This window comes from Lampetra planeri, chromosome 19 (genome assembly GCF_965212315.1).
Source record: "Lampetra planeri chromosome 19, kcLamPlan1.2.h2, whole genome shotgun sequence".
NCBI classification, from domain to species: Eukaryota; Metazoa; Chordata; class Hyperoartia; order Petromyzontiformes; family Petromyzontidae; genus Lampetra; species Lampetra planeri.
In genome coordinates this window covers 10,356,392-10,379,925 of record NC_136125.1, presented here as the reverse complement: position 1 = coordinate 10,379,925, position 23,534 = coordinate 10,356,392, and the positions used below count along the sequence as shown (strand labels likewise).

General features: G+C 40.0%; 2 protein-coding genes across 9 annotated transcripts in view; both read right to left on the bottom strand.

Annotated features, from left to right (window-relative positions):
- The window catches only part of LOC144724097 (uncharacterized), a 33,231-nt gene extending 31,977 nt beyond the window's left edge, over window positions 1–1,254 (bottom strand). Inside the window, exon 1 of the mRNA XM_078602976.1 lies at window positions 1,180–1,254. Coding sequence (XP_078459102.1) covers window positions 1,180–1,229 — 50 coding nt within the window. The 5' untranslated portion in view covers window positions 1,230–1,254. The remainder of the gene's footprint in view (window positions 1–1,179) is intronic.
- A 2,981-nt stretch (window positions 1,255–4,235) lies between these two features.
- LOC144724095 (pericentriolar material 1 protein-like) lies at window positions 4,236–23,534 on the bottom strand. Of its 8 annotated transcripts, none has more exons than XM_078602968.1 (40): window positions 23,339–23,534; window positions 21,242–21,370; window positions 20,406–20,684; window positions 19,474–19,977; window positions 19,186–19,308; window positions 18,681–18,866; window positions 18,248–18,422; window positions 18,029–18,138; window positions 16,665–16,902; window positions 16,049–16,319; window positions 15,481–15,666; window positions 15,259–15,401; window positions 14,821–15,122; window positions 14,585–14,718; window positions 14,235–14,364; window positions 13,823–13,975; window positions 13,337–13,521; window positions 12,922–13,176; window positions 12,502–12,724; window positions 11,939–12,084; window positions 11,657–11,841; window positions 11,296–11,473; window positions 10,927–11,056; window positions 10,586–10,772; window positions 10,280–10,435; window positions 9,980–10,152; window positions 9,593–9,709; window positions 9,262–9,397; window positions 8,914–9,036; window positions 8,583–8,713; window positions 8,256–8,390; window positions 7,932–8,156; window positions 7,045–7,125; window positions 6,776–6,938; window positions 6,507–6,658; window positions 6,189–6,279; window positions 5,885–6,084; window positions 5,392–5,496; window positions 5,008–5,128; window positions 4,236–4,788 (listed from the first exon to the last, which is right to left on the bottom strand). In XM_078602968.1, exons 2-40 carry the CDS (start codon window positions 21,356–21,358, stop codon window positions 4,763–4,765), a joined length of 6,675 nt encoding a protein of 2,224 aa, XP_078459094.1. In that variant the 5' UTR covers window positions 21,359–21,370; window positions 23,339–23,534; the 3' UTR covers window positions 4,236–4,762. The 8 variants fall into 8 exon arrangements, with proteins under 8 accessions (XP_078459094.1, XP_078459098.1, XP_078459097.1 ...); XM_078602972.1 differs by having other exon boundaries at window positions 5,392–5,493; XM_078602971.1 differs by having other exon boundaries at window positions 15,259–15,398.

The window sequence follows — 23,534 nt, the reverse complement described above, 5'->3', positions numbered from 1 at the left end:
ACTTGCATAGTAAAGTAATCGTATTTTTTCATTTGCTATGCAGCCAGATAATACGACAAATCGCTAACTTTAAACACCCAGTCGTTCGTAAAAGTTGAAGGCAGTATAGTACTATAGTAATAAAGCAAGTGCAAAATCACTGAACCGGAATTGATAGCTTGAAAGCATTTAGCGCGGGGCCCTTGAAAGTGCGGGACCCGTAGCTACTACACATGTAGCTACATATGTAGCTACTACTAATGTAGTAGTAGTACTAATGTAGTAGCTACTACATATGAAGCTACTTTTGCTACGAGGATAATCCGGCACTGATCACGGTAGTGGGGACCATCGGTGGCCGTGCGCGTAGCACTTACGACGTTTGGAGCGCCACGCAAGTGGATGGTGTCGCCAGGACTATTGCACCTGGTCGAATCAATCTCTCAACGAGCCGTCAATCTCTCCACGATGAGCACGGTTGGATACGTACGGCGCGAAAGAAGTTCAACATACATACTTAAATCATGTATTTGAGCGCAACTCGTCGAGACCGGCAGAGGACAGAGCATTGCGCTACACGCCGCTAACCCTCTTTAAAGAGGGTACTGGCACATTTAGTTTTAGATTTGAAGCTTTCGTGACTGCAAGGAATCATATTCTTAGGTTTTTTCGGTAAAGTCACGTAGGTAAAACATCAAAATTAATGAAAATAAAATAAAAACAAAAATCACGACGTTTCGGAGGCAACACAAGTCTCCGTCATCAGGTGGGACCGTCACAGCCAGATTAGCTGCATCAAGTGATCAAGTGATGCAGCTAATCTGGCTGTGACGGTCCCACCTGATGACGGAGACTTGTGTTGCCTCCGAAACGTCGTGATTTTTGTTTTTATTTTATTTTATTTTCATTAATTTTGATGTTTTACCTACGTGACTTTACCGAAAAAACCTAAGAATATAACATTTAGTTTTATTTTTTACCTACATAAATCAGACTGACCATCATCGGTGCTTCGCCAGAAATCCAACCCTGGTGGCCTGCAGCACGGTCCAGGGCGAGAAATCACCCTACCACATCCTCGTGTTTGCAAGCAGCACTTAGCGTCAACAATCTGTGCGACTTTAGAGATCGTTTAAACGAGCCGTTGATAAGCCTGCGACCTACACAGAAAACACCTCTTACTAAAGGACCCAATCTCACCTGGTGTCGCCGTAGTCTCTGCCAATCGTCTTCTTGTCCTCCTGTTGCATACTTCCAACTGAACACGACGGCAAAGCTGCGGTTATAACGTGCCCTTTATAAACACTACGCTGTTCACCTATACGCAACGGCTGTGTGCCGAGGCTTTGCTATTGTTATGCAAACAAGCTCGGACGCGTGTGTGTGTGCAGGGAGGCTGATAACATTCAACCGCAGGTATCGCTCGATTGTCAATAGGCATTCTGCATAGGTCGGTGTTGTGGCTTATTTCGGTACCTGGGAGGTCCCCTGGACGTTCAGAAACGCCCACAACGTGAAAGTTTGAATGGGCTGGTTTTTTTTTCATGCAGTATTTGTTTAGTCTGGTTTCCTCCAAACACTGCAGGTATTTGGTAACGTTTGAAACAGCATTGTGAAGCCAAGCTAGACGTGATTAAAGACTGGATTCTTCACAGATAAATTATGTTCTACTAGTTCATGAAGCATATCTTCGCTAGGCAATCGTTTTAAAAAAACACATAATTAACCTGTTATAATTTTTTTCTTACAATTTTGATCTACGACCAGACACTAACTACTCCAAAAATTAGTATTTTCCGCAAAACAAAAATTGACAACTTGCTTCAACGTCATATTTAAAAACGTACCCATCGGAAACCGCTCAATTTAGATATTCCGTTTTAATTAGAAAGAACAATTGTTGAACTTAATACTATGAGGGGAAGCAATCGTTAACCGTTTTCGAATTATTTAGATTTGATCATCATAAAATATGTATTTGTTCACTGAAAACGGCTTTAATCCAAAATAAATAAATAAACAATAAAGGATAGAACAATTGTTCTCGCTGTTATTTTATTTGCCGTTTAACGCTCTTTGAAACGAAAAAACACCTTATATTTTGAATTGTTTCTGAATGACATTTACAACCATTTTCATGGGGCACTTAACAATAGATTTGGTGGCCTTAAAATTTAATCTCGGATCTTCAGATTTCCCTGTTGTGTCCTCAAAGCTACGTACCAAATTTCAGCTTTCTACCTTGTCGGGAAGTACACGAGAGGTTTTTGAGACCAGACATACATACAAAGGTCTTCTATATATTAAAAAAAAGGGAAATTTGTGAATGTGTGTCTGTTCAGAATATTTTGCGTACTTCCCGATATGCAACAAACTTGAAATTTGCCATTTTTGCACGGCAAGTGAGCTGTGACGTCACATCTGTCATGTCACCCGCGCATGCTGATGTCACGCACCCCCCCCCCAACCCTCCGCGAGTAAAGTGCCATACAAATGTGTTGCAGGTCTCAGGCGTTCTTCGCGCAGCTTTGCTTTATTATTTCAGTCGTTCACTGCCGTACGCACCCTCAAAGTTGTGTGTCTGCAGCAAGCGCGTGTATGTGTACCTGTGGACGCACGCGCCTGTGTGTGTAGGGAGCGGTAGATTAGTGGTTTGCGCGCTGCGCTATGAACCCGGCGACCCGAGTTCGATTCCCGCTCACGGCCACCACCGGTGGGGATTATTTGAACCGGTCCTAGGCCTTTCCTAGGTCGGCTCAGCCTCCAACGAGTAACTGGTGTGGTGTGTGAACATCGCCACTGGGGAGACAAAGGCGGCCAGGCGTGGTGAATCCAAGTCCCGGGCAAAGTCGTGTAGTAAAGCTAGTTATTTATGTAGATGAATTTTCACGCAATTACAGGGATATCCTTCAACGCATGGAGCCTGTTTTCTTATAGACAAACATGTTACAGGGGGAGGTGGGTGCGATACCAAAGTATGAAATTATTACGTATGATTTCAATTATTTGCGCAGTATACCTTCGTTTAGCAAATTAAGTAGATATTGGCCTACGAAAGCCTATCTTATTAAAACATATCATCACATTCTCCTCTCGTCACTTTCTCTCTCTTCTGATGCAGTCGTGTAGAGTTCCAGACGATATTCACGGTTAGCAAGTTCGTGAATAATGAGGGGATACTGTAAATGTAATACTTTACATTGCAAAAATGACTTAATAAGTCTAATAAGTATTCATTAACATTACTATGAACAAAATTACTTAATAAGGAGTAACTTCAGGGCTTCTTGGGACGCTTCCTTGTGCTGCTTCTACTCAGGTCTGAGATGGCTACGTCCAGCCCGTGACACTGGGCGTGATGATCCCGCCGAAAATATTTTAACTTAGAATTTTTATCACTGAAAATACATTTTTATATTGAAAAGTTACAATTTTGTGTTAGATTTTTTTTTGTGCACGTAACTGTGAAACCCATGGTGAAAGTGTGTAGTATGAAGATTCTTCCACCGTTGCTGATCATTGTTACAATGGTGTGGGCTCTCATGATATTGTCTTTTCCGAGACCAAGGTGCTCTGCAAACCTTCTGGCTACCATCAAAGATTTGTTCATGAAGCCATCCAGATATACAAACATAGACATAACTTCAACCGTGATGATGGGTACAAACTGAGCAATCATTGGAAAGATGCTCTTAACCATGTAAAAAAGATTTAACTACGCATATTTGTACCATCTTGACAGGTACTAGTCTATTTTACCGAGTTGTTGACATCCCCAGCGTTTAACAGTGCTGCTATTTTGTGGTTTTGGAAGCAAACATCGGCTGAAATCCTTGCGGAGGTGTATCAGCTGTACCTTCCCTTCTAGCCCCGCCCACCTTCCCTTCTAGCCCCCCCACCCTCCCAGTCCAACTGCCACATTTAGATAAGCTCCTCCCCCCTCCCCTTAACCAGTATTTAAGATCTTGTCTCTTGGATTTCTCTTCACTTGCTACAGTAAATTTGGCTGACGGTCCCACCTGAAGACGGAGACTTGTGTTGCCTCCGAAACGTCGTGATTTAATTTAGTTATTTTCATTTATTATGATTTTTCTTATTATTATTTTACCTACATGACTTTACCGAAAAAACCTAAGAGTGTGAAGTATGCCCCTAACATATGAAAAGCGTAACTGCACTTTGGGTAATGCACATTTCGCGAGCAACGTCTGCATACATTGATCTTAATTGTTCAAATAAGCAGAAGAAACATCAAAATAAAGCAACACTTTATTTCAAACGTAATTATACAAGATCCAAAGGGCAGCAAATGTGCTGAAGAGTGAAATAAGAGTAATTTCTACAGCATGCTTATGAACCAACGGTAATCACAATAACTTTAAGAGGGAATTTTTCGAATTTGTCAATTTTCCAAATACAACTCTCATTAAAATTTGGATTTAGCTTCAAACAGCACACATCAACTCCAACACTAATACAGTAACACTAGCACTCATTAAGGCAGTGCGGCTATATATGATTAGAGGAGTCATCAAGTGTAAAGAATTTATTGGTAAGACAGCTAAACCTGAAAAAACAAACGAAAACAGTTTTTTCGTAAATGAAGTATTTTCAACTTTCAATACATACAGAACAGGTGCCAAAAGGCAACACAACTACATAGAATTTAAGTGGCTAATGACTAGTTCGTTATGAATGACATACCAATCTGCATGAACAAACTTCAAATCTTTTAACGTGTTTGTTAACATGCTATCTGCAGTGCTTAAATCACCACCGAGAATCATCCACTGCGCGGCGAGTTTGAATCTGTAAAACAAAACAGGGAAATAAAAAAATGTTTACATGTCAGGATTCATGACTATTAATAATTTAAGGTAATGTACATATAATTAGCATTTAGAATAAATAAAAATACACAACTCTTCATTTATCTCACACATAATTGTGCATTTATTTGAATGTAAACGTTATCACATCTTCAAAACATCTATAGATTTGAAATAAAATCGATAGGAGGTTCAATACCTGGCTCTTTCACTGCCTGCGCATCTCCTGCAAGCTCTCCCTCACGCTGTCCGGCTGTCAAGAGTGCATCAGCAATATCATTCTGCTTCTCCTCCTCTTCTATTTTCTTTCTTAGCTCCTCCTATGTCACAAAGAGCAGATTTAACTTCACAGGAGGGAATTAATGTGAACAGGGCATTAAGCATTCAATTATTCAAAGAATACTGATTCTTAAGATCCACGCAGAAAATAGTGTAAGTGCCAATGTATTATTCCTGCTAATGGAATGAGACGAGTCAGAAAATACAAAACGTTACCTCGAATCAACAAATCATGAAATTGCAAAGGGAGTGAATCATTACATGCCTACTTCAGTTAGTTTCGATACACTAGTAAAGAATGTACCTCGCAGAGAATGGTAAGTTTGGGAGGAATGTCTTCAATCTGCACAAAGTCATCTTCATCAGATTTCTGACTGAGGCTGCCTGAGCTTGAGGCCGACCCCTGCTGCTACAAAGTGAACACAGGAAAAAACCATGAACCTATTCGTTAAAATTGAACCCAAATAATGAACGCATTATTCCATAAATACGTACATAGGTTGTGTGCCAGGGTGTCTGACATGCATGTAAAACTTCATAAAATGAAGGCTTAATATCAATAAGGTGCTCCATTGTAGCATTCTATTGCCATCATCCTGTCACTCCTACAGATTTAAATGCAACAGCGTTCCCTAACCAATTTTAAAGCAACAACTCGTTCATGCACGAAGCCCAGAATAAACATCCTAGGTAGATATACACAACATCTTTGGCTTAAAAAAAATATCTAATGTGTTTTTTTATATAATTCTGGTGAATACCATCTACTGTAAGCAGTTTTATGTGGGGGAACACACCGGGATGTTGACCAAAATGGGGGATTCGGTGTCTTGGCTGCTGTGTTCAGACAAATGCTGGGAGCCATCCTCTTGTCCAGTTGCATCAGCGGTGGTGGTGTCATGATGATCAGTGTTTTCTCTGCCGCTTCCAAAATCACCTGGTTGGTCATCAAAGTGCGAAGGTTCACTTGCCACTGGTAAGGTGCAATCCACCGGGTCTGAAAAAACATGTTTATGTAATAGACTTTAACATTTGAAAATGTCCACAAAGAAATGTCAAAGTGGTACATGGGCCAAATAATTTTGAAAGCATTCAACTTACCAACGATGATAATTTGTGCTCTGAATTGAGCTTTAGGAGAAGAAACACGAGAAGCTTTGGCCTGACTTCCATCAGTTGTTATCGGCTCAATCTGCAAATGTAAATATTATTGCATTCAATGATTCACGTTTAAGTTGTACTATATAAATATCCCAAAGAAAAGAAGCCGAAACAAATCTCATGTTTAGCACTCCACATGAAAATAAACGATGAATTTGCTTACAATGCCATTTTGTATGTGATGTGTTCTTTTGGAAATTCCATAGTCATTCCCCATGCATTTATCAACATTGCATTGAGAGGCACCGCTTCACACACCTGTTCTAGTTCATCATCTGCAACTCCACCAGATGCTTGCAGGGAAGTGGGAACGTCTAGTCTTGCTGTGTCAAATTCGTGTTCGTCCTCCACCTCCTCATCCTCCCCGCTCCCATAGTTAGTCAGGGGTAGTGTCTCTGCCTGTGACAAACCTTAAGCAGATAATCAAAATAGTTATAAAATACATTTTTAAGATGCTGCTCATATTTAGTAGAGTTGATAAGCTATCTTAAAAAGGTTATATTGTGGTAACAAAAATAATATCTTACTGTAAAAGGTATGCCTGGGTGGGGCATCTTTATTTTCCCCTTCATCTTCATCATCCTTATATGAGAGTTGGCATTCCATAGCCAAGTCATCATCTCTAGATTTCCCCAGGTCTTCTTCTTCAGTTGCATCGATAGTCATCACCGAACGAGCAGCATCTTTATTCTACGTAGAAAACCAAGGACAGGACATTTTTCTTAACTTTCAAGCTCAATTCAAATCACACATATAATGCAAGACATGTACAACCAAATGCCTAAGAATGAATTACCTTTTGCTCATCCTTAGTGGCAGGTCCTTCAGAATTGGATCCATTGCTATATTCCTTATGCTCTCCACTATTTTCTGGTCCCTGTTAAGTAAAGAAATAGTATTTTTTATTACAGCACATTTATCTTTAACAAGAATTCAAGTATACTATCAAAGTAAGATATGGCCTATTATAACATGTCATAATGATGATGTCACTCAGCTGCTGCTCTATTTAAGACTGGGAGCAACAGGAGAGCTTTACCATTCTTGCCCGATGAAGCTGATTGTAATTACCAGCGAAATGTCATACTCAAATTTTAAAATGCTGTTGATTCTCTCTTCAACACACCAGTGGGCTAAAGAAGTTAATTATTTTGTACTTTGAAAATCGTGACACATTTTTTACTATTTGGCCGTGTCGGGTGGTGGAGGGTTACGACACATTTATAAAGAACGCGATCCGACCCAAAAACCTATATTATGAACATGTCATTGGTCGATTATAATGAATGTAACATGTAATATGTACATCTGTAGACCTTATTATGCAACTCTTTCCGAAGATATTTATCATGCTACCTCTAGAGTAGCTGGCTGGTTGCGAGTTGTAGAAGCATGTGTTTCGCAAACTGAAGGATGTGAGTTACATCGGCGGGTGCTGATTCAGTGGTTCATATCTCCAGGGTTAATCAAATAAGTACCACTTTCGGGAACATAAACAGTGGTTGTACAATGAATATACATTACCACCATAGTAATATTTTCACCACTGGCCCAGGGCTATTAACAAGAGATCAACGCTACCTGAACCACCAACTCATTTGAATGGAGTAACATTTTCCTCCAATATAGCAAAAAACAAATCACGAAATATCACAAGACGTGCTTTTTGCAAACATGGCAAACCTGCTTGCAGGCCCCATGTGAGACCTCCCAGCGTGGTGGAGGGTTGGCCCGCCTGCGCTGTTGCAGGCAGTCTGCCGATGGCATGCCCCCCGCCCTGCTGCTGCTATCCAGGTCTTCCATGAGTCGGAAAAAGGAGAACTCATTGAAGAGGATCTCCGAGATCTCAACGAGAAGGTCTTCGCCGCAGTCTTTGAGACGACGCCCATGGAACTTATTCAAAGATTCCTAGAGATCAAACACATAATTAAGAATATGTAGAGGCAGGGTGTAAACTTAGTACTTTTTTAACCAAATGAAAATGCTATCTTCAGCTGTTTGGTTTACCTGCAGCACAGACCCAAGCTGTTTGTGAAAGAAGCGCACAAACTCTTTGCTCTCATCTTTCTGTTGTGTTAGGCTCAGTACCATGCGGCGAATGTAGGTTAGAAGTTGGGGTGAGCAAATATCATCCATATGCTCCTGGTGGTAATGACAATTCAAAAGTTAGTAAATTATCACGACAAATTCATATACACATTTAAACCATGTTTAACACAATGTTAGTGATGCTAAACGTTGGTCATCCATAAATTTAAACACAGCAGTGCATTATATAAAGCAACAAATAGATATACCACACTTCAATTGTGACCACAAAAAACACCACGATACCTTAAGATATGGAATAACTTCAGTCATTATGTTTTTTATCTGCCTGTCCACTTGCTGGGTGTCGACACGGGGACACGGGACATCCGACTCACTGTCACTCTCATCCCGTGCAGAGCCATCATCCATGTGCCCTGTGCCGAATGTGGAGCAGACAAAGGTTAAACACAATTATAGGGATGTTTTATGTTGCTTAACATAAATATGCTGTGGCCTTGCAGTGTTTTAGTCATGATTGAGCGCATGCAAGCTGAGAATGGTTAAATGTCTAAAAATAGATGTTGGCGAAGGGGTTGAGGAACAGCAGAGTGAGATGTTAACATGACAGCTCTACCTTTAGAGTTACCCACAGCCCCTTCCTCCAAGCTGTTTGTCTGATCAACCTCAGACTTCTCTTTCAAGTGCTTCAACTCTTTCATTTTGGCCAATGCCTTTTCTATATGGATCACTGTGCTGCCTACAGAGCAGAAAGATTATGACAGCCCACACCACACGGGACATACATTTGGCATGTTAAGACTTGATTGTAAAAGCAGTGAGACAAATCAGGGGCAAAGAAATAAAGCAAAAAAATAGCATATCATTGCCATTCCAACATTAAGAGGCATACCTCATAAAACATGTGCTATGATGCAAAAACAAGTAGAAATCGTTGTCAGCAGAGGGCTTTTACTTTGCTTACCTAGTTCATCGTTTGCAAATGGATCTGGGCATGAAGAATTTGTACTCGTGTTTTCATTCAATTCTACCCTTTCTGGCTTCAGTGTTGTCATTCCACTGTATGAGTGCCTTTTAGCTTGAGCACCACCCACTTGTTCCTGTAAGTGCCCAATTACAGCATGTGTTAAAGCAGTGAAGCTTATCACGTGAACTTACCATTGCAAATTACACAAATATTACACGATAAAAAATTACAAGCGTTTTCATTGTAATTTTAATTCACTGTCATTTTATTTCAGGCAAAACAAGAGTGCCCGATTATATGTACATCCATTTGGTCAAAAGATGCCGACCTCATCATCGCTGGTGGCCAAGCTGTCGCTGGGCGTGAGCTCCGAGTTAGAGGCTCTCCACACTGGCCCTCGCTTCTCCTTTGCACCCTGCTCTGTCAAATGTCGTGTCACAGTATCCTGTTGAAGATATTGACCAAACGATAAAGAATCTTTCAAAATGTTATTTAATAAAAATGTACAAAACCAAACCCCCCACATGTGAACACGTGATTTTTTTAAAAATGTAATTAAACATTTAGTTAAAATTCACCATTCCTGTTACTGCCTTTATTCTAATACGATTCTAAGCCCGCACCTCCCATTAGTGCAGTTGGGCTACACACGGTGTGAAATAAGTTCAACATACATGCTACCTACTGGTATGAGGAAAGTGTGGTGGATAGTTACCTGGAGTAAATAGAGAGCCCGTTGACGAAGGTAGTCAGAGTTAAGCATCTGAAGTTCGTGGAAAAGTTCTATGAGGAAGTGTGGACGATTTTCATTTTGAGAGATGAGCGTTGCTACCTCTGAATATATTGTGTCACGCAAGGCTTCAAACATGGAGAACTCACTGCCAGGTTCTGCATAACAAAAAAATTGCAATCATTTATGTTACTATTTGCAATTTTAGACAATGGCATGTTGATGGTTTCAATGCTCAGAGTAAAAATATCCTTAACAGCATGTTGTGTTGTGGCTAAGTCTTACCAGAAGAGACATCATCCTGCTGTTGTTTGCAGGAAGATGCAGCTAACGAACCCCCCTGCATTGTGGCATCATCCACTTGTTCTGTTTGTAGTTGGTGGCTGTTGCCATGAGCAGCAACTGCTGTGCCACTGGCGATGGAAACATCAGCACTCTTGCCTGAAAAACATGTCGTACAAAAACCCCATTGCATTTCTATTTATCGCAATAAAACGTAGTTTAATATAAATATATTAAGATTACCACCCTAGCATGTGGTATAGGTGCAACAGTGCTTATTAGGTAAGTGCAATTGTTATTCACATATACCTTTCAAAATCGGGATTTTCCTCTTCCTGCCCCTGCCAACAGGTGTCTTGTCTCTGGAGGCCAGGCTGGCCTGGGCTTTTGATTTTTGAGAGCGAAATGTCTTTGTAATGGTGCTAGGATCTCGAGGGTCAAGCAAGCTACTCATACTTCCCATGGACATTTCATCTGAGGGTCTTCCACCTCTCTCCTGCCCAGAAAAAAAAAGTTTAAATGTCATTTAGATATGTCTGTTACTCTGAGATAAGAGTGTTTAGAGGCTTGTTTACTGTATACTCAAAGTTTTATTAGCATTTTATTTAATAATTTTTTGAATTCTGTTCAGGCATATTTAAAAATCTTACCATATTCTGTTTGGAGATTTTCTTTTGTTTATCCAATGTATCATTCGCTGAGGCACCTCCGTTAACATCTCCTGGAGTATCCAATTCATCTGTAGACTTTTTCGGATTTCTAGACGCCTTGCCATGTTCTCTGTTTACAAACAAAAAAGCATGTTTCAAGCTTAAATACCAGCGTTATGGTGTTTAAAAATGGATGAATCCTTGAAAATTCACAGCAAACCTCGATCAAATGATATAAGTGTAGTTAATATAAGAACTCGCCAGTGAAACATTAAATATTTATAGGCCCTTCAACCTAAAAAGATTAATGTTACCCCCGGTAAAGAGTAATGTAATATATATTTTTTTTATCATAAGGTAATACTGTACCTTGTGTCCTTTTTGCTCACTGCTGTGCTCGCAAATAGCTGTGGAAAAGGAAGGTACTCTGACCGCAGGGAGAGGTCAGGCTCATTCCCATTATTCGGCATGTTAGGTCGGCCAAGTCCAAATGCTGCTGCTGTTGGGATGTTCATGGCTAGAGGATAGACTGGCTGCATGTTAAATCCTGTAAAAAAATACATAAGTGAGATTAAAGACTGGCTTTAACATGTACATATACTTCTTTAAAATAAAAAAAAACCTAAGTCACAAATAACATAAAGGATGCACATAAGTAAACTTCTGTTTGTTAAATTGAGCATTAGGTTAAATACTGTCTAGGTCACCCTTCTCTCACCCAGTTACTTACTGGGCACAGCAGCGTGATAGTTGGAGAAGCTATTGCTATGATAGCCAGTGCTTTGAGGGCAGCCGAAGGATGCAAGGGGGGCGTCTCTGCGAGGACTTGTGGCAGAGGGAATCTCAGAGGCGGCCCGCTGCTCTCCTCTTAGTCCCGGCTGCTGTTGCATCGTTTCATTCAACATTGTCTGCAGCCTGCAATATGTCCATAAAAGTAATAAATCGTGACATGTGAACTTGTTATAAATTAACTCCAATCTAGTGGACTGTGCATGACATAATTCAATAATACCTTTGCACGTTGCTTTGCTGGACAGCCAGCTGTGAATAGCACGTTGTGAGCTGCTGCATAATGAAGTGGACCTGAGGATTTCCCACAGTCTGCGGCAGTGTGCTGTACTGGCCTGTCAGAGCACTTTGCAGCAGGTAGGAGAGAGTCTGTTTTTGAAACAACAAAAAGGTCAGTGAACAAGTATTTTACTGCATTCAATAAACCAAGAAATATAAACAGAGCACAAAATAGACGACAATGCATGGTTCTGTGGTTTAACAACCAGGAATTAGACTACTCACTAACAATCCTTTTTATGACAATTTGCATAAAATTGTAATGTACAACTTTGCCGCATTAGTGCAATATAGCTTGTTACGCCAAGATAAAATACAGGAGGCAATCACATTTTGTATTTAGCAACACTTAATGCAACTCTTCGATAAACAAGCCATAACATTATTTTAACTGACATACTATGTTGCTTCCCCAGTGCTTGTTGATAGGCCTTACAAAAATGTCCACTTGTTTTTGACTATTACTTCTCCTGTTTGTGTTTGCAACTTTTTCTCAAAGTTTCAAACCTGTTGGTCCTGGAGAAGAGTCTGACACATGGATGTGCTGAACTCAAGCTGGCTGCGCAACATGTCCATCTGGCCTTGCCACTGCTGTTTCTCCTCATTGAAAGACAACTCAGACGCCCATTGGCTGTTCTCCTGCCGCTGGTGGCTCATGTTCTCCTGCCGTCGAGTCTGGGAACTCGGGCTAATTCCATCCAAGCTTATGTTCCGCAGGCTCCTCTCCCATCTGACAAGAACATGTAAAGGCAACGTCAGTCATACTTAGAATATGACGTTATGTATTCATGTTTTATATAATTCAGACAATGTGTTTTCACACTCAAGAATATACATGCCACAGTAAAATTGAAAATATATATTGAAAAAACCTTTATATTAACTGGTAGTTATGAATGAGTTATGTAGGCTTTAAAATGTAAATACCTCTGACGGCACTCGCTATGCTGTGACAACTCATGAAGTGGACTGAGGCCAGAGTCTGCGGCAAACACATCCAGCGGTTTCTCATCTGGTGCCACCTCCTCATCATCCTCTTCATCTCCATCAACTTTACAGAATTTGGAATTCTGAAGCTCTTCTTCAGCGGCAGCATCATCATCGTCATCATCGTCGTCTTCGTCGTCTTCATCGTCATCATCAATCGTGTACTGTGTGGAGCCTCCCCATGTCGCCATTGTCCTGCCAATTACAAGACAATCTTAGAACATCTGCAGCAAGAGATGTAGTTTAATGAGTATAACCAATACGCTGCATGTTTATTGTAAATGTTTGCCATTGAACGGAAAAAATTGCGACAAGTCAAATTTCAATCATAAGCTGAAAGATGACAACAGTATACCTCTCAGTACGACTGAGTCTGTAGGAAGCTTGCGTGTCAGAACATTCTGATGCGATAGGTTCTGAGCTAGCCTCATCTTTTTCCTGCTGATCACTTTGTTGCATCGTCATCATAGATTCCAACTGCTTCCGGCGCTGTCTCAGCTCTTCCCGCAGAATCTGGTGTCTGCGGATCTCTGACCAAAGCTGTAGACACAGGTATGTTTATCATTTTGAAAAGTATATTCTGTCAATTATTGGCTTTCTTTGGGTCTTTCGGTAAAGTCACGTAGATAGCAGAATAAAATATGAAAATATAAAAAATATATAATAAAATAATAAGAACTATATCTATTTTCAATAATAAAAAATGATTAAAATATTAGTTTTATTCACTTCATTTTTATTATTTTATTGTTATATCTGTGTGACATTACCAAAAAACCCAAAGAATATATTCTTTGTCAGTTGAGAATACATTTATTTCGACAATGCAATTTTTTTTTACCTGCGTGTCAACTGGTGACCTCGATGATGAAAGAGAGTTTTTGTCACGAGGTCGGGCGCCACTCTCTAAGCAGATTGCTGGAGTGGAGGATGCTCCCGGTACTGCACTTGGTAGCTGATTCACAACGCCACCAACCGAGTCCTCGCAAAAAGACTGTGATACCCCTCAACATTAATGTTTGTATGGATACATGTTTAAACAAATTTTAGAAACAATTGCAACACTTTCTAACTTTAAAGCAATATCATTATGGGGAAATGTCAGAGTAACATTTTTAAGAGCGACAATCCAGCTACATATATGATGCTTTCAGACTTAAGATTTAGAAAGTGCATACACTATGGTAATAGGCTTAATCTAATGTAAAGCTATGACAGGCATTGTAACCTAATTATACCTTCAGTTTCATTACCTGTAAGTCGGGGCATTTTTTTCCAAGCTCCTCAAGCTGATCTTGAATATCCAAAAGCCTCTGTCGATCTTTCTGCAGCTGTCTGAGTTCCAGCTGTTGTTGCTCCAACCGGAATTTATAATACTGCTCACTATGATATATGCGAGACATGCATTAATATTTAGCAGTGCATGTAATTTGTAATTGCCTTTATAGACATAATTACATGATAAATTAAGACATCTCCTTGGCAGTTTTGTCATTGCTGGTTTCATTTAAATTTAAGCAGCAATATGTTAAGATCAGACACAAAGTTGAGTTACTCATTCAATAACAACATGAAGCAGACATACAAAACATTGCTTTCTTACCTAGGATTCACACCGGGGTTTCTTGTTTGAGTAGTAGAATTGGCTCTGGTGTTGTTGGGTGTTTCATTGTGAGCAGGATCGCCAATAGATAGACTTTCCATCTCTTCGGACATTTCTATTGTTTCGGGATGTTCCTAATCATACCAAACATTGAGAACTTCAGACTTATAGGTAAATGACTAAAGACTAGCTTTTGAATGTACAAACAAACCTTATAAAATACTCAATTGCATTACCTGGAATGTAGCAATTATTGTACGCAGAGTCTTGAGTCTCTCCTGCGAAGCATCAAAATTGTGCGCTCTTTCCAAGATCTCCGTTTCCTGACTCTCAGCAAGGCTGCTACGCTGGCTTTCATGATGACGACGATGTTCGTCCTCATCACTGACCCGATCCTCTTCATTTTCATCAATACTACCATTTTGACTCTGTACACTATCAGCATCCAGGTAATCCGTCTCTTCAATATCCTCCACCTCCTCTGGATTATCTGTATCAGCTACTTCATCACGGTCCTTGTCTTCATCATACGCAGAGGCTATAAAACATGTTTATAATCAGTTAACACATTACGTGCTTTGCGATGTTTCATGAATATCAATTGTCAAATAAATTAGATAAATATGAACCATTTTTTACAATTCAAGACAAAATACCAATGTAAGATTTGTAACCTTGTGTGGAGACAGAGGGGCGTATGTTGTTCCCCTGAATAGAGAGCTGTGCTTGACTTGCTTGATTGTTGGCTCTCTGACTCGGCTGAGGTCTTGACATATTGTTGGCTACAGTCAGCTGTGTGATGTCCTGCCCCAGCCTCCTATACCAGAAAAAACACTGTTAATACATTTTCCGCTAGTTTCGAATTCAAATGTTTATTTTTTAGACACATTACTTACCGAAGGTTGTGAGTAATCTCTTGTCCTTTCTCTGAATCAAGCAAGAAGGCCTTTTCAGTATTCTCTTCCTCCTCCTCTTCATCTCTCAACTCATTTATACTCTCCGTTAGGCTGTCTGAGGCCTGTTGATAATAGCTCACCAGTTCCCGCAGTTGGTTTAAACGCTTGCGAACTTCCTTCAGTTGCCTATGGTGAATTTTAAATGTACAAACAATGGATATTGCTACCGTCAATAAATGTGAAGTGAACATCGTATTTTTGTTTAAAAAAACCCACACACATTTATCTTGTCTGAAGATGTTAAACGCATCACAGTAATATATATTTGTATTCAATATGCGATGTAATTGTTTCTGAATGTGCTATAATCCACCTCAAAATTGTAATGTTAAAAACCATTTTTTAGGAGTCAGGTAGTGGAAAGTAATGCTGTAACAATTCCTGCAATTGGTATTTAATAAGATCAATGCATTAAAACTTTACACAAACTGTAAAGATCAAATACATTTTCACATTTGAAATATTATATAACCTGCATAATAATAGTAATAACAATAAAAAAACGTACTGCATTTTTGCACTGTGATCGAAGTTCTCATCGTTGCTGCCTTCGTTGTCCGAGGCTGTAGAAGTCAGAGGATTGAAAGATGCGGCTGAAGCGTTGAACGAAGCTGCCGGCGCCCTGTTCGTATGGTGTGTCGCACCGAAGGTGGAGCATGAGGTAAGCCGGGTGAGAGCAGGCTGCCGCACCGTTCCGCCGACTGGAGCACTGATTTGCCTCGGCAGTGCAGGGTGAGAAGAGCGATGTGACACCGTGTTTCTTGCTCCTCCAAGTGAACCTGGAAGACAAGATGTTGTCAAATTCAATTTTACATATTAAATACATATGTAAGGATTAATACATCACTGTGTAAGCAGCATTGAATAATATAAAATATAAAAATATGACATAGTATAAAAAATACTTGTGTAGTAAGTACAAACATTTATTTAGAAATTCCAAAAAAGATCCAATAAAAACCTACAAAGCTTTTGGATTACATGGTGCAATGCAAACCACTTAAAACCACTTAGGCCCGTATATCACATTAATTACAAAAAAACATGATGTTTTCTAGTCAATGTAGTAGCAATAATTATGAATACATAATTATTGCTACTACTTATGCCCTTGCATGTCTTACTGTTGTTGAGCTCCTGGTCCTGAAGTGAGCGTAGCTCCTGCATCAGCCGGTCCATCTGCAGCTTCTTGTCCTGCAACTCCTGCAGTTTGTCAGTGAGCTCGGCCCGCTCGACTGATAGCTGCTGAGACTCTGCAGTATCCCGGCGTGCCTGGCTCACCTCCTGCGCCAACGACAGCGTGTCCGGCCCACTTGAGGCCACCGTGCGGCGGTTGTTCGGGCAGGCTTGTGATGATTGCTGCTTTGAAATGTTTTAACATAAGTGAAGTTAATAAGGCACAACCAAAAAAAACAAATACATCTTACTTTGTAACCACATACTTAGGCTGTGTCACACGCTGTCCCGACTTTTAAAGTAACTTTCTGTAGCACAATCACTGCATGCTCTAGAGGTGTCACTGGTGTGATCCAAACTACTTAAACAAAATATATGCTGTTTAGTCTTGTATTAAAAAAGTACAGCAGTCACACCGCAATTAGGTTACACCATCCACAACACCGCGCAGGTAAGTTACTCCAAAAAAAACCTCTCAAACTCATGCCAGTCTGGGAAACAGCCTGTGTATACAGACACAAAATAGAAACTATCTTTAAAAAAAAATAAACAGGATTACCAACACACGCAGTAATGTCAGATTACAAGATAACTGAAGATGATATTGAGTTTGGTAAAACAAATACTGTAATAAAGTTAATAGGGTTTTTCCCCTTTTTTCTGGCAAAAAACTGACACCTTTCGCAAGGAATCATGCTTACATTAACCACAATACTTACAGTGAAATAGAAAAAAAACAATACTCTGATCATTTATGCATTGTCTTTGAAACTGATTGGTCCACACCAGAGACAGCTTTTTTTAGAGCCTAGTCTCATATGGTGTTCGACAATACTTGCAGTCAAATGCAATTTGACTGCAAGTATTGTGGTTAATGTAAGCATGATTCCTTGCAAAAGGTGTCAGTTTTGTTGCCAGAAAAAAGGGGAAAAACCCTATTAGTATATTTTGGTACTGGCAAAGGAGGTCCCATGATGTAGCTGCTCACCCCAAGCTCTCATTACTCTGGTAGTGCGTTGTCTTTGAACTGTGCGCCTTTTGGCGTCATCTGGTCGAACACCATGAGATTAGGCTCTAAAGAAAGCTGTCTCTGGTGTGGACCAATCAGTTTCAAAGACAATGCATAAATTATCAGAGTATTGTTTTTTGTTTGCATTTGACTGAAAGTATTGTGGTTAATGTAAGCATGATTCCTTGTAAAAGGTGTCAGTTTTGTTGCCAGAAAAAAGGGGAAAAACCCTATTAGTATATTTTGGTACTGGCAAAGGAGGTCCCATGATGTAATACAGTTGTTTTAATTCAGTCCAAATACCTTTGTGCCTGACTGGCGGTTGTTAAACTTCTGCATCAACTCTGACAGCTCATCATGCAGCTCAGAGGTCAAGCTTGTGCCAGACATGCTGCCAGTTGCTTCTGTGACAACTGAAATCAAAGCCAAAGTAAGAAAACATTAACACTGACATCTGCTTCCCATTTATGCTGTACATAACGTTTAGAGATTATGAACAGGCTACAATCGAATTTAACTTACACGAGTCATCCATGCCAGTCAATGCCTGCTCGGCTCTGTGCTGTATTGCTAGCAGTGTGGCCTGCCGTCCCTCCAGCAGTTTCAGCTGCTCCTGTTGCTGCAACATTTTAGTTAGTAAATCACGTTGTTTCTGGAGGCTTTCCAGTTCCTCCTTCAACTCTTGCTCTCCACTTGTCTGAGAGGCCGAAACAAAGCAGAGAACATTCATTCCAACATTTTAACAGACATTATTAAAATAGAAATGAGGTTAAAGTGTTTGAAGAGACTGCACCTGTTTTTTCTCTAAAATGGTATGACAGGCAAGTGTATATTCTGCAAAACGTTTAAACTAATAATGACGAAGTCCTTTTACAAACCATACACTTGTTTCGTTTAATTCAGTCAAGAAAGGTGAGAAAATATAATTGCATGACAAGTGTTGATAATCTTTTACCTCATGTTCAGTGCTACGGCCCACTCCATTGACTGAAGGCTCCCGGGACCAGCTTTTCCCCGGTGGACCCTGTGCCCTCACAGGCTTCAGTGGTGTAACTGTAGTGTCTGACATCTGCTCATCGGACACTGTTGCACCAAGCTTGTCCTCAATACGTGGGCGACGTCTTGTTGACTGAGACGTTCCCTTAAAACAGCAAATGTATTACCAAATCAAGACAAATTCCATCGACACATTTAGTAAACTTTGATTATAACCAAAGCATGCTTTAATTGTCAGACTAGGTAACAAGAATGTATTTTTTGTAAACTCCAAGTACACAGATGGGTCAGCATAGTAAAGTACGCTGCCATGGCTACGCCGACCCCCACTGAGCTCAAGAGATTTACATTCTGAAATCATCTATGGTGAACAAAGGAAACTAACAACTCAATACAGCTCCATGCACTTTATATCAAACGATATTATTGGTGATGCAATCGTATAAAAAAATAACCTTTCTTACCGTAGATTCTGAACGTTCTGAGCGTTCAGATGCCAAGGACTGGACATCGACATTTAAAGATGCGCTACCTCCGAGTGAGAATGACTCCGCAGCAAAGTCTCCATTTGATTCTTCTCCATCATTCTGCAAGAGCAGCGTGAATATTAACTTATTTTCCTCTTTTATTCCAATTCTGATGTTAGTTGTATATTTAACCTAGCCTTTCAGATGTATTGTTACCCTGTAAACTAGGTTGTTATATAAGACTTATAAAAAATGAAACAATGATCTAGATGTTGATCCGCTTACCAGCATTCTTCGGAGCAATCTCATGTAGGATTTTTCCTGCTCCTTTAAGTGAGCAATCAAGCGTGTCAAGCGATCCACTTTAGCCGAACGCTCGTTTTTCTCTAACAGATCATCTCGCACGGATGTGGCCTTCTTAATGTTGTCTCGAATCTGCATCAGTGAGCTCACCAGCTGGCTACTTTCTGGCATCACAGCTGCTCCTTCTTCGAGCTGTACAAACTCAGAAAGTGGAACACGGCCTGTGCTGGACGTGGTACTGCGGCTTATTGCACCGGCAGATATAGAGCGGCTGGTGGTGGTGGTGGAGTGCAAAGGCTCGAAGGGTCCCAAAAGGGAAGGCTCGGATGAAGTGGAGCAAGCCTCTCGGCCACCACGGCTGCCCCCACCCACCGACGTGGTGCTCACTTGCTGCTGCAAGAATCGGAAGGGTTTGCGGCTCTCTGTCGGCTGACGCTGGTTGTTTGCAGCTGTAGCCCGGCCTTGAGAATCACTGCCAATGCTTCGCTGAAAGATCGATTGGAAATTGCATAACACAATAATCACGTTTCATAATTATAATTAGTCACCCAATGCAGTTTTTTTTTATTAACATTTAATAGTACTTATACATTTTAGCAGCATAAAGCCCTACTAGAAATATTCCAAATGTTTTCCGCAAGTCATATCTATGGAACAGAATACATACAATCATTTTATATAGAACAAAATGTTTGGTGCAACTCAAAACAATGGCCTGCTTTTATGTATTCAAAGATTAAAATATCAATGTAATATTAGTGTCATGTCAAGGTAATTTAGAATAATGCATATGCACCTACAGGAAACATGTTATTTTACTAATCAATCACAGGCTAGGACAAAATGCCCTCGATTTTTGTTCAACTAAACAAGCATATAGGAGAGTTATTGAAATGAACACGTGAACTGCGAACCTCATCAACATCACTGAAGTTTATGCGCTGCTTTAAATTCTCCATTTCCATACGTTCGCTGAGGGGGGTGTGTGGGGTAAATTTAGTGCGGGGATAGGTATGAGGAGTCTTGGTTCTCCTGCGCTCCCCATCTGAGCCACCAGGTGAGCGCCCGTTCACAGTGCAGTCTTGCTCCCTCTCACTCTCCCGGTCCCTTGACTTTTCTTTCGATGAGCCACTAGAAGACCTCTTATTCTTCTCCAAAGACCGATTTGCTTGTTTAGATCTGGAAAACCAGTCCTATGAAAGAGACCGATTTGATTGCTTAGATTTAGTGTGCCAGCCCTTTGAAAGGATGTCAAATTAAACCAAATAGGATTTAGCTCATGACACATTATCCATCAATGCACAGCTTTTTAAACTATCTTCCATTTTAGCAATCATGGTGTCAAAACTCATTTTTTCTGGTGAAATTAAAGGACAAGACATCAATTTTCATCACTTTCTGTTCAAAAGTACACAATGTTCTCGAGAATATATATATAAATTTTGCCCAAGTACAATCAGCGTCTTTGGTACACATCTTTTTGTGCTGAATTTCCATGGTAACAGTAAATACTCATTACGTCTGAAATATGTTTTGCCATAAATGCTCATTTGATATAAAACAAAGGAACTACATATTTAACTATCAAGCACAATACATAAAAAAAATCAAAATCTAAAGTGTGAGATATTTAGCGACAAACACCTTTTTGATTTCAAACTAAATCTTTAATAACTATTTTCAAATGCCTTTAATTTAATCTTATGGGTTCCCTATTGTATGCCATTATTGTTGATAGTGCATTACAGACCCAGTTGTTAAGTCTGTCCTCCAGGCTCCCAGCACCAGCTGCCCAGCCCAGCATGTCGGGTTCACCTGTATCATCATCATCATCGTCGTCAAAAGGAGGTAGTCCTCCAGAAGCCATTATGCCAAGCACCTGAGCATCAAAAGAAAAGGGCATGTTAGTTATGTAAGCATTACCAACTAAATTATATTCAGTGTGTATAATTAGTTTGGCAGCAGAGTCAAGTGAGTCCGAGGGACGTCTGAGGATGTTAACGCCTACAATTTTAGAGTCAAGCTGTGATAATCTTTGTGCTGTTAAATTGACTATAAAATTGGATACTGTACTGTCTTTGTGCAAGTCAAATTGGAAAATATTTTATGAGTGAAACACACAGCTACCATTGGCGTAAAAGTGTATTTATGATAACACAAATGATTAACTAAAATAAAATTCCAAAATGTCTTTCAGTCCTATTATCTGGAACCTGTATTTCCACAAAAAAGCCATTTATAATCATTTAAGGGCCCAATGAGAATATGCATCTCTTTCAAAGAGGACCTGTTTTAAAAAATAAGTAGGACTAAAATCACATACACTTACAATTTAGAAGAGTACATCTATGGAAAAAGTAATTTAAAAATCCAACCGAAAATTCAGTTTTTTTAAAGCCAACAATCGTGTTTCGGCGAAAAAAATAAATTTCAGGTAAATTTAAATTCATTTCGATTTCATGAAAGCCATCGCACTGCGCAATAAACACAATTCGTACGTATCATGTCACTGTAGGGTAAGTATATTCTGAGGTGTTGTAACTTTGGAGAACTTTACTTTCACTGATCTCTCCAGGGCAAATATGGTGCCGGTAACTTTACAAGTCAACAGCGTACCAGGGATTTTGAAACAGAGGGCGTGAGGGAGGCATGGACGCAAAGCGTCTTTAGAAGCTCATGCCGTTGCCATGGCAAGTACCGCCTTATCCCAAACACGTCCCAACAGCAAGAGCCAAAGTGAACACCGAAATATATGACCTAGATTGGGGATCTGGAAGTCGTGGAGTGACCCTTGTTTTGCAAGAGTTTGACGTATTTTGAACCAAGAGGGGGAGAAGAAAAAAAAACATTTACGAGAGAAAAAAAAATTAAATGAAGCCGCAATTTGAATTAACAAAGGAACGCCGCCAAAGTTGCATACAACGGGCGACGTATTTAGCGGCTATAAGCGTTCCCGTTAAGGTTTTATTTATAAATCCGCACAAAAGTTAAACAAACCTGAGGCCACACATTACTTAACAAGCACCGCCACAGCGGTTTAGTGATGAACTATTGAAGCAATCACGATCACAAAGAATCTGCTCTGATTTCACCACAACTCCCTTCTCCAATTACAATAGCGCCAAACATTATTACCGTGTACAATTATGCACTGTCGGAGCGAACTAAACTAAATAACACATTTAATTAACAAACTTAAGTCTGTTGTGACATGTGGCGTGCACAAGTATGCACAATGCGGTACTATATTGAGGCGAACAATGGTAAAAGTGGTTTAAGTACCTTTAGCCACGATGACAGTCAAATGACACGTTTTACAGTAAATTTGAAATAAAAGGAATGTTGTACAATGTTAATAAAAAAATAAACATTTATAAAATTCAAAGCAATTAAGTTATACAATGCAGCACTGCTATAACAATGTAGCCCTTAAGCGTGACATGCATTGCATTAATCTACGCCCATCCAAATAGGGTTGTCTTACACAACTTAACAATGCTGTCGATAGTTTAATGAAATAACATTTATAATCACGTTGAAATGTGCAAGTGTCAAATGACAACAGGAGCAGCATTAACTCGCCCCTTGCATTAGCAACTCTCAAAGTTAAGCAACGAAGAAACGCAAATTGACACACACGCATAGACGAAACCAACCTCACCTCAACGCAGCAATATCGGACAATGATTGTGCTAATAATCACCTTTTAAAACTCACGTTAATTTGAATCGTTAACTAAATATAGCGACGAGAAGTAAAACACAAAGTAGCTGGACTGGGCAAACTAGGCCCGGGTCACACGTTTTTTAAAAAGACGGTGGCACACATTCTCACAATGCTTACCCACCGAATGCACGACGGGCTCCAAAAGTCTGCGAGGTATAATTCAACCTTCTTTTTATCGCACCGATAAAAATAAACTAAGTTTGACAACGAAGACGAGCTTCCTCCTCACAACAAAGAGGTCGCGGCTTCAGCTCTCTGTTACCAACACCAAGCACGCGGCCGCCATGTTGTTCGTAGCGCGCATTGAGACATTGTTT

Coding starts and splice junctions, on each gene's coding strand:
- LOC144724095 (XM_078602968.1), bottom strand. CDS start 21,358: ATGGCTTCTGGAGGACTACCTCCTTTTGACGACGATGATGATGATGAT. Junction 8,157..8,255: donor AGCTTGGGTCTGTGCTGCAG/GTAAACCAAACA, acceptor TTTGATCTCTAG/GAATCTTTGAATAAGTTCCA. Junction 5,497..5,884: donor CCATTTTGGTCAACATCCCG/GTGTGTTCCCCC, acceptor TTCACTTTGTAG/CAGCAGGGGTCGGCCTCAAG.